Source organism: Paramisgurnus dabryanus, chromosome 7 (genome assembly GCF_030506205.2).
Source record: "Paramisgurnus dabryanus chromosome 7, PD_genome_1.1, whole genome shotgun sequence".
In the NCBI taxonomy this organism is placed as follows: domain Eukaryota; kingdom Metazoa; phylum Chordata; class Actinopteri; order Cypriniformes; family Cobitidae; genus Paramisgurnus; species Paramisgurnus dabryanus.
The window spans coordinates 31,279,897-31,291,007 of record NC_133343.1 but is presented as its reverse complement, the minus strand read 5'-3'; the positions used below and the strand labels follow the sequence as shown (position 1 = coordinate 31,291,007).

Below are 11,111 nucleotides of genomic sequence, written 5' to 3'. Positions count from 1 at the left end.
AATACCCCAAGATCACATGACCATATATGTAATGTTTTGTTGTTATTGACGTCGGTGTGAGAACACATGCCATATTCATCTATGATCACATACATGCACACAGGTCAACGAACAATAGCCCGACACATTCTTTGGTTTACATGGTGTCTATTTATAGATCCCTTACTGACTGTAAACCGATACGTCCGACTCGAAGGTCTTTGGCAATCTTGCATTAATAGGGATGACAGAGATTTATACAAAAACTAAAGTGAATTTAACCCATTTTTTAAAACCCAAGTTACCCATTAACATATCATAGTTAAACCATGGTTACTATATAAAACCATTGTTTTGCTAATAGTAATAAATACACACACAAAAAAAACATGGTTACACTTTTACCACAAAAGCGATGGTTAATTTTTGTAAGGGATGGTTGGGTCTGAATTAAAAAAATATTGTATCAACAAGTTTTTGTTTTTCTTTAACTTAATAAATTAGGTTAAATAATTTCAACTTGATTATAACGTATACTAGTAAAAACTTAAAATAGCAGGCTCAATTGACTTGCACGAAGCATTGCCGTTAGATATGGACAAACCAAACTGTTTAGTTAAATTAACCTTCAACCATACTCATATATCATGATCATGACATCATAAAAAAATACTGTGATGGTACAGTTATGTTTTAATAGGCACAACCATAGTACTTTGATGTTTACCATAGTGCACTATGGTAATTTTGTGATTCTTCTTTGGTTCATTTCAAATTCATTTAACCTAAATTTTCAGACAAAAGTGACATTTATTGACTGTTCATTTCCTGTCTTCATTAGCAGGGTTCACAGATGTCAACCCTGAAGGCGAGAAGCTTAACACAAAGAATCCACACCTTCATTTATTGAGTAACTAATGTGATGTATGTGACCTTCTGTCTTCACTCATCTGTTATTTATCACCTGACATCAATCTGAATTCTGTACTAAAATAGCGTTAGACTTACAACACATTGGTGTTGTAATCTAGCCCTGGCTGGATCATTTCAACAGAAACAGACCTGTTAAGTCATATTTGTGATTGCGAGACATTCGCTTTTTTATAGCTTGGGAAAAGAAAGATAAATAAAAAGACTCATAGAACAGTGACTACTGCAATAGAAACACTATTCAGACAGTTCATCTTGTAAATTATTATGCTACAGGAGAGAAATTGTGCTACTATGAATACATAGCAGTGATGTAGTTCACATATATGCATTTATTGCCATGTAACCATAAAGGGATTTAAGTGACACAGAAAGTACCATGTTCCTATATCATGGATTTTTTTCATTGCCATGATGTTTTTGTAGTATCTCTGCGTTTGTAAATACCATTTAATATGAATATAGTAACTTTTATAGTAACTAGTAACTCTTTTTACTCAGAAACAGACTTAATAATAACTTTGTATATATATATATATATATATATATATATATAATATAATATAAGGTGTAGTAACTCTATACATTTGACTTGTGAGGTACTAGGTCAAACATTTATAGGTAAAATATTGCACCTTTTTGCCCTTTTCCACTAAGCTTTTTCACGTTGTGACATAGGGCCTATTTAAAAAAAAAATGTTGGTCAATATTTTGTTTCCCAATGCATTCTTAAAAGAATCATTTAAAGCTGTAGTTGGTAAACACTGCCCTCTAGTGCTGGTAAGGGTTGTTGCACGTCATTATGCACCGTTGGCGTCTTATTGATTTTTGTGTTGATCATGTTTCTTCATATTGACACCAACTATTGTACATTTTTAATGATTACTTTAAAATCATTGTACATTAAAATGTAGGGTACTATTAAAAACTCGTAGATTTATCTGTGCTTGTTCATGACATCCCGTTGACAATTAGCCTACTGTCAATACCCAGTGCATAGCCTTCATGTATGTACTGCGTAATTAGGGTTGCCACCTGTCCCGGTTTTACCGGGATTGTCCTTCTTTTTAATAACCTGTCCCGGGAAATTTATCAACTCTCCCGGGACACTGAATGTCCCGGTTTTCGAAAAGCTATGTGAATATGAAATTTAGGCAGAGCCAGAGAGTGAGACCTTGCGTCTGTGTGTGTGTTTGCCTCATTTAGCGCATGTAAGACAGAGAGCATCCTGATTGGCCTGTTTCAGAAAATCAACCAATCAATTGTCAGTGTGGGCGGGCTTTTATCTCTTCTCCCGAACCAAACTAATCAGTGTATCTAGAAACAGGAGCGCCATGGCAGAGGGAGAGTGCCCCAAAAGCGAAAATATAAGACACATTTTACACTAGACTACACGAAAGTGTATCCCTGTCTTAAAAGAGTTAAAATCTTGCATGGTGTAGAGTTTGTAACAGTGACTTCAGCTTTTCCCATGGCGGGTTAAATGATTGTAAAATACATGTTGAGGTGAGTTCAACAAGTTTAATTTCATGTGCATATTTGCTAGATGCTATTTAGACCTGTTTAGAGTTGCAATGGAATATAAATAAAAACAGTTTACATAAATAGTATAAGCAGCTTTAATAAATTGTAAACTTGATTTACATTTTTTAACATAATGAACAAATTGGGTAACACTTTACAATAAGGTTCATTAGTTAACACATGAACTAATAATAAACTGCACTTATAGCATAAAGCAATTTTTTATCTTTGTTAATGTTAATAATACATTTATTTAAATCTTGTTAACATTAGTTAATGCACTGTGAACTAACATGAATAAACCATGAACAGCTGTATTTTTATTTACTAACGTTATCAAAGATTAACAAATACAGTAACAAATGTACTGCTCACGGTTAGTTAACAAATAAGAATTGAAAAAAAAGAGAGTTGTAAAGTGTTGCCAATAATGGCATAGGCCTATAGAAATATTATGCTATGGGGGCTTGTGAGCAAACCAATTGGCCGGGTCATCATCGATATGTCCAGGTTTTTTATCAGACATGGGTGGCAACCCTATGCGTAATATATCAATTAATATTAAAACAATTCAATACAATCATTTTTGTTCGTCATAATATTATATTATAATATTTTTGCTACATTAATAATTTATATTAAATTTATACTTTTAGAAATTTTAATAATCGTGTGTGTAGGTGAGGAAGCGTTTCAGTTCATTACTACGGAAGCCGGGCGTCACGCTCACGCTGTCTAGGTGCATTGTGGGATTGATAGCGGATTTCGCTCAAAAGAAACTTCAGGTAAAGCTTTGTGACAGAAAATATAAAGCGATTTGAGTTATTTGTAAATGCTGACTGTATTGTAATCACTCTATATTGAGCAAAAGACTTAAGTTTGCTGATTTGGATCTTTATTTCTTCAGGCACTGTGCTGTTTGTAAACTATGATGAGCTGAACAATATGCCCATAAGGCAATAAAAAAAAAACATTTATAATCACTTCCCAAACATAACAATATATTTTCAACTGCAAAAATATACGTATAGTTTTATACATACTGCATTTTATACTTATATATACATTTTATACAAACTTTAAATTTCAGCCAGGAAAATATATTTTTTGCCATATGGGTTGTAAAATTAGACATGTATTTGTTGCCCCTAAACAAAGGTGTATAATACTACAGTATTTTAGTTACATTTTCCAAGCATCTGTGCTTTTTCAGAGTGTTTGTCAAAAGTACAAAAAATTACTAAATGTTTATTGTACTTAAATATTAAATATAAACCAAAAACTTAAAATTATGAAATGTAGTAGGGCTGGGCAAAAAAATCGATTTTTCGATTAATCGTTTTTTTATACGTGGTTGATTCAGAATCGATTCTCAAAGAGCAGAATCGATTTTTTTCCTGCAAAAAATGAAAGTAAGATTAACATTAATCAAATTACTAGTCTTCTTCACTAGATGTCACCCTCTTTTTTGCCTTGCGCGATGTTACCAAGGAGCCTGTCATTCTTTCATTCAGTGCTTAAAATGGCGGTTTTAGGTGCTTCATCGACTTTGATGCCACCTAAACTTAAAAAGTAAGAGGTATGGAAGCATCCCGAGAACCGGAATCGAAAATTGAATCGAGAATCAGAATCGAATCGATTTGATAGCTGGTGAATCGAAATTGAATCGATCTGGAACATCTGGATCGATACCCAGCCCTAAAATGTAGTGGAGTAAAAATTATATTTTGGAATGTATGTTTTCCAAAGAAAAACACTAATAAAATACGAATAATTGAAAATGTACTTTTATGTAGAAGGTAAAAATACTTAAGTACTATACAACTCTGCCCCTAAAATACATTTTAAAATATATTAATATATTCAAATTCAAAAATATATTTAATTAAGCTTTACTTTCTACAAAATATATTTAGGATATATTTAAAACATAATTTTGCCCAAATAAATGTATTTTTCTTGCTGTATGGGCACAGACTGTCTTGTTTTAGTCTTAACTAAAAATTCAAGTTATGTTTTTACTTAATATAAAATGCATTTTAATCATAATATCTGTCACTTGGTACTAACTCAGTCCTGACACAATAATAGTATTTAATGTGGGAAGGTTACAGTAACTGTACATTGTTATACAGTTTATTAGTGTATCATTGCTTCTCATTAGTAAACACAAACATTTTCACTTTAATGCAGGGTGTAATCATTTATATAAAACAAGAAATCATGACTGATATCTTCAGATGATAATTATATTTTATTTACATTATGATGTTGATGACACTTTTCACTTGACCTATAATTATTCTTTGGTTTTGGATTTTTGCAACATTAAGATTTCAGGATAAAATGTATAATTAATGAAATCCAATTAGTAAAACAAATTAAAATGCATTTATATTTAGTTTTCGATGGGGTCTTCTACAAATTTTACATTAAGGCTTTTTAGTTAGTTTAAATCTATTGTATGACAGATGAAAGTTGCAAATGTTTTACATAGTCTCTCAGTGACCGATGTCATAAAAACAGCATTTGTAATAATTATAGATAAATGAGTCATATTTGTTTATGAATTATACCGTGTCACGTGTGAGTCGTCCTTCTGAAATGTTGCTAAAAATTTGACGTAAAAAATACTCATGCTTAATTTCTACACTTTTATATGACTTTGAAATTCATTAACAAAATATAAGATATCTCTTCTTCATCACTTCTTGATCTTCGGCCCATCTTGAATTACCTGCAGAAAGTCAGAAATGCATCTTGTTTAGTTTGATGTCCTCAACTCAAATGTTGTACAGATGTGACACAGTTTTTGTTTCTCTCTTTCAGTAATTCATTTATCAATCAGGCCAAAATGAATGCCTGAACATGAAATAGTACTGTATTTGCTAATGATAAACAAAAAGATAAAAATCTACAAAACCTGGAATTTTACAAAGTTATGTTTTTAAATTGATTTAAATAATCCTTACAGAAGTGATTGCACTGACTTGTTTACTGAGCTGCATCAAACATTTTCTTCCTTCCCTCCATCCCAGACATGGCCTCAACATTTTTCCTCCAGTCGCTGACCTCCACTGTCTTTTCCTGTGAACACAAATCAAATGAAGGTCGGGCTCGAACAATGCTAAACTCTTTAATTTCACGCAACATGTATGCCACAGACCCTCAGGCAGCCCACCTTCTCTGTGTCTTCCTTTTTAACAGACTTGAGGTTCGCTCTCAGATCCATGGACACCTTATGTTTGGAGCCAAGCAGAGATCTCAGGATGGCGTCTGCAGAGACCCTCACCCTTCTTAGGGTAGGCCGCTTAAATTTACCTCTCAGGTCCAGAACTTTGATGTTCAGATCCTTGATCTGCAACAGGTTTATTCACAAGCTTCTGATGATCAGTTTCGATTACTCAGAGAGAGAGAGCATTCAATAAGATACCACATTTTTTCAACACATCTACATTAGAAATTAAGTCTTAAAGGGGACATTTCACAATAATTTTTTAGGATGTCAAATAAATCTTTGGTGTCCCCAGAGTACATATGTAAAGTTTAGCTTAAAATGCCATACCAATGGCAGTGCCGTGGTTGGATAGTGCAGATTAAGGAGTGGTATTATCCCCTTATGACATCACAAGGGGAGCCAAATTTCAATGAGCTATTTTTTCACATGCTTGCAGAGAATGGTTTACCAAAACTAAGTTACTGGGTTGATGTTTTTCACATTTTCTAGGTTGATAGAAGCACTGGGGACCCAATTATAGCAATTAAACATGCAAGTCATATTTTCATGTCCCCTTTAATTTTAGAGTTAACCCCGATAGAGATGTTTACGGTATAGTAAGCGGTTTAATGAACTACAGCCTGTGAAGAGGTAAATCCTTAACCTCTCTCGTGTTGTGAAGCACTTTCGCCTCAATGTCGTAGCGTTCTTCGTCCACAACGTCAATTTTAACGTGTAGTTCTCGACACAGCTCCTGGTACAAAGAGCAAATATAGTATTTATGGACCTATAGCAGATACATGTGTATCTGTATTTACTGTGATGTACATCAAAGAATACCATATATTACAATGATTTTCTGACAGTAGTATTCTGTGCAAGAGATTTATTTATGATTTTGCACATATCTCACCTGAAGTTCAGCAAAAGACATTCCACTGGTCTGTAGCGGAGGTGCTTTCTCATATAAATATTTCTCTTTCTCCTCTTGTTTATCTGCCAGCTCCTGCTCCAACTCTTCTTTTGCTCTAGCTACCATAAGACTCTGACACACACACACATATAAACACACTTTTTACAGTCTGATTCACACCACAGTCCCAAAATCCTAGCATTGTGTTGCCAAGATTCACACGGACAAGCGGTACTCAGGTTTCTTTAGGAATTTTACAAATCCCAGCATTTTAAAGATGTCTAATAGCCATCCAAACACAGCACAGATGTCTAGGCTAAAACAAGGTTAACCATAGCCCAAAAATAAATGAAATAAAATAAATAAACCAAACATCTTGTAATCGCTGTTGAAAATTTGTGAAATAACAAATGCACGAGATTGTGATATGCAAACGTACCTTTAGCATCAGCTTGCGCGATGCAGTGATCTTGGACTTTTTCTGTCAAATTTAAAATAAGCATTAATTTCATAAAAATGTGTGAAGTTTTGAAATATCTTTACAGTAAGTTAGATCAGGGGTTTTCAAACTTTATGATGCCAGGACCCCCTAACATTTAGGGCCTAAATATGTTCTATATTTTTGCGTATAAAAATATAATTGGATTTTCAATTCAGATTTATTTGTACTGCAGCAATTTTGACAATAAATATCGTTTCATACAGTAGCAACTTTACAAGGATTGGTGCCTTACAAATCCCAGTGAATGAGAGAAAGTGGGCTGAAATAAGGAAAACACACTAGAAAGATACAAAGCAACTGCGGTATAAACTATTTTGCAACGTATGTATTAAAGGTGCCAAAGAATGCATTGAAACAATCTGTTGAATTGTTCTCTGATATCTACACAGAAGGTTTGTGGCCTTATTAAGTGCAAAATTGATCTAGAGTCAGTTTTACATGTCCATTTACAACTCTAGGATTGGCCCTTAGAATTAAATTATTACCTTATTTGAATGTCATGAATAATTATGTTGAGCTCTGCTATGATTGGCTGTTTCTCAGAGCAGCTCCTTCAGTAGCTCTGTGTGTATGTAAACAGATCTTATGTTTGAGTCTGTATCAGATTTTGAGGAATAATCAATTGTTAAGAGATTGTTAAAGGACGTTTCTGAGTGGTAAGTTTGTGTTTTTTGTATGGACCTGCAAAACGTAATTGTAACGTCAATAGTACAACTTCAGCCTTAACGCTAGCATATAGCATTAACTAGCATATAACATTAACTAGCATATAGCGCTAACTCAGCAGTCACAACTTTGTTTTTAGCATCGTTACAACATTTTACTTAATTTAATGTTGGGGCGAACATCTCGACTGTAACGTCACAGTTGGTGTTATGTTGAGATTGGCCTGTTATCCAGCGGTCTATTGCATGCACAAGGTTTATATAAGAAGAAGGGAACAATCGTGTTTAAGGAATTTAAGTTAAATTCGTATTATTTATCTTTGCGTATGAATACAGTTTTACATTCTATAGCACCTTTAAGGAATGAGAGATAAATTAAAACCTAAATGAAAGAAAAAGTTCTGTCTATTTCTCTGAAATTTTCTACGGACCCCAATTTGAAAACCCCTGAGTAAGATCGCTGGTTTAGTGTAAAACAAACTCTTTAGATGGCAACAAACTTTGGGAAGCTGGCTTTTCTCGCTTACCTCTTGCCTGCAAAGAAGTGAAAGAATTCAATTGGATCAGAATGTTCATTGTTCATTTATTAACAAATATTGTACTTTGAAAGTATATATAAGAATACTTTTTTTAAAATGTGACCTCAAAACCAGTCATAAAGGTCAATGCTTTGAAATTGAGATTTATACATCATTTGAAAGTTGAATAAGTTTTTGAGGTTTTCATTGATGTAAGGTTTGGTAGGATAGGACAACTATTTGAAAATTATAAAAAAAAATCTAAATATTGAGAAATTTGCCCTTAAAGTTGCCCAAATGAAGTCCTGAGCAACTGCACCAACTCACAAAAATAAAGTTTTATCCTAATCCTAATGATTTTTGGCATAAAAGAAAAATCCATAATTTTGACTCATGGCTATTTCTACAAATATACCTGTGCAACTTATGACTGGTTTCGTGGTCGAGGGTCACACGTAATAAACTTTTATTAACATGGGGTCTTGAAGACGGTAAGTCTAAGAATAGTGCACATTTGTTAAGAGGGCCGTCTAGGATTTCACACAACAGAAAACAAAGACACAATACTTACTCGGGCATCTTGACAATGAAGAGTAAACCTAGGGGACAAAAATAAAAGCATTTGTTTTTAAAGGGCAGGAGCATTGGGAGGCTCTTCGAGGGGTTCAAGTGTCAGACGGCTTTATCAGAATTCAGACCTGCTAATCAGATCAGCATTTATCTGTCATTATGTTTCTCAATATACTCACGCATCTAAACTGGAACGCTGTAATCTCCAGTGTTTTACAGTAATCATCACCTTTATAAGCAGCGTTGTTTCTCATTCATGTGATGCTTTTATTTCAGTGAAACACTGACCACTAATTGAATGATTGACTGATTGATTGATGGAGAAACAGGGACGTTAAGCTCGTCTGGTCTGCATCTGTTAGCCACTTCAAAGTACTGACAGTGGCCAAAAACACACACACACAAACACACACAGAGTTCAGAAGTGTTCCCTTAGGAAGAATGTGTTGGCAGATGCACACCGTGGTTTGGTGATATGTATGGTAACTATGCCGCACAGATAACAATCCCAGCTTTCTCCATCCCATATCCACTCATGTCCCATAAATAGACTCACACTCAGCTTCAAAGACCCTGCCCATGTTTCCGCTCGATGATGATAAACTTGTACACCAAAGGATAAATGTTGCATGAAACAAGAGATCACATCTTCATGTGCGTATTGAAACTGGATTGCTATAAAAATAGCTGGTTTGTTTTTTTTAGCCATGATCGAGTCAGAATGGGACAAACCCAAAATGTCCATATATGACCCAATCATGGATTGAAACAATAACTTATAAAACATATAACACAACTGTTGGGTTTGTCCCTTTTTGACACACCCATGGGTCGTAAAACAATCCAGAATTTTTAAAGCGTAGGCATGTGCGGTGACGTGATTGTTATTTAAAATAACAAATACTATATAAATGACATATATTTTTAATTGTATATTAATATAAATATTAATATTGAAATGTAATTGTTTCTGACGACAGAGTGAAGAGATACAGTACATTTTAAATCATTTTAAAATATTTTATATAGAAAAATATTAATAGAAATTGTATAGAAATTTATAGAAAAGTAATTAGAAAAATTGTTTATATATTATAAATTAATTGTAATTGTAAACTAGTTGCTAATGTAAACTTCATTTAGTGAATTAGTTGTTTGGCAAAAACTCGACCGATTGTGTCAATGGTTCGCTATTGTTAATATTAACTATAGACAGTCACACTTTAACTATCACCCAGTTTGTTATTTGAAAATAAAAAAATTTCATCTATATTTGACATAAAATGCAATCTGAAGTCTAATATTCTGAATAGGAATAATGGAAAAAAAAACCTGTATCTGTAACACAGACTTACCTTACAGCGCACGGATGGGCAGATCTTCAAATGATGCTCTAGAACAATCCCGCTGTTTTTAAGAGACCTTTTATTGTTCATCCCCAGTCTGTAACTGGATGGTATTATTAGCAACACACACACACACAAAGCTTTTATCCATCACTTGTGAGAGCTGTAGTTGATAGGCCTTAACCAATGCTTATCACACTGCCCGCTGTGAGCTGTGTTTCCTCTGTGTGCGTCTTACGACCTGATTTAGCTCGCTGGAGTCTTGTTAAAGCACATTTACATTCATGCAAAATCGCAAATGACTTCTCATTAATGTTTCTCAAAGAGCGCAATGAGATTTAATGGAGACTTGTGGATGCATACATGACGTCTCATCTACATTGACATTTATGCATTTGGCAAATACTTTTATCCAAAGCGACTTACAGTGCATTCATTGGATAAAAGCATCTGCCAAATGCATAAATGAAAACTAATGCAATGCTTTACCGCTGAGCTAGACGGTTTCATTGGACGCATGTGCGGTGACGTGATACGCGTCTGGTCAGAACTTTACTTCCGGTTTCAGTTTTTTAAATTGTCTGACTAGTTGCTAAACTGAACTTTTGAACAAATACCTCGTCGAAAATTTTTTTTTGGTTTAAACTATGTTTAAAGTAATTTTTTTTTTTCGACGAGGTATTTGTTCAAAAGTTCAGTTTAGCAACTAGTCAGACAATTAAAAAAACTGAAACCGAAAGTACTTTGCTGTTATTTATTCTTAGCGGAGTTTACCGGAAGTTACGTGTTGACCATGAACGGGACTTGTTGATGTTGTTACTGCTGAAACCATCTATAGGAGCAGCTTTGAGATCTCAACAATGTCTCGTGTGCTTGGATTTGTCTTCAGAAATCAAGATCTTATTGGAGCCGATGGTATAGTGGCCAGTGCTCTGACATATAGTGCA

The 11,111-nt window shown here is 34.0% G+C and overlaps 1 protein-coding gene across 3 annotated transcripts; it reads right to left on the bottom strand.

The window, feature by feature from the left end:
* Positions 1-4,668: 4,668 nt before the first annotated feature.
* On the bottom strand, positions 4,669-10,229 carry tnni1b (troponin I type 1b (skeletal, slow)). Of its 3 annotated transcripts, none has more exons than XM_065279498.2 (9): positions 10,174-10,229; positions 8,820-8,847; positions 8,231-8,264; positions 7,003-7,044; positions 6,564-6,695; positions 6,315-6,404; positions 5,615-5,791; positions 5,406-5,520; positions 4,669-5,170 (listed from the first exon to the last, which is right to left on the bottom strand). In XM_065279498.2, exons 2-8 carry the CDS (start codon positions 8,825-8,827, stop codon positions 5,428-5,430), a joined length of 576 nt encoding a protein of 191 aa, XP_065135570.1. In that variant the 5' UTR covers positions 8,828-8,847; positions 10,174-10,229; the 3' UTR covers positions 4,669-5,170; positions 5,406-5,427. The 3 variants fall into 3 exon arrangements, with proteins under 3 accessions (XP_065135570.1, XP_065135568.1, XP_065135569.1); XM_065279496.2 differs by lacking the exon at positions 10,174-10,229 and adding an exon at positions 8,998-9,016; XM_065279497.2 differs by lacking the exon at positions 10,174-10,229 and adding an exon at positions 8,998-9,016 and having other exon boundaries at positions 5,424-5,520.
* Positions 10,230-11,111: the final 882 nt, after the last annotated feature.

Coding starts and splice junctions, on each gene's coding strand:
- tnni1b (XM_065279496.2), bottom strand. Junction 6,696..7,002: donor CGCGCAAGCTGATGCTAAAG/GTACGTTTGCAT, acceptor TGTGTGTGTCAG/AGTCTTATGGTAGCTAGAGC. Junction 5,521..5,614: donor AAAAGGAAGACACAGAGAAG/GTGGGCTGCCTG, acceptor TTGTGTTCACAG/GAAAAGACAGTGGAGGTCAG.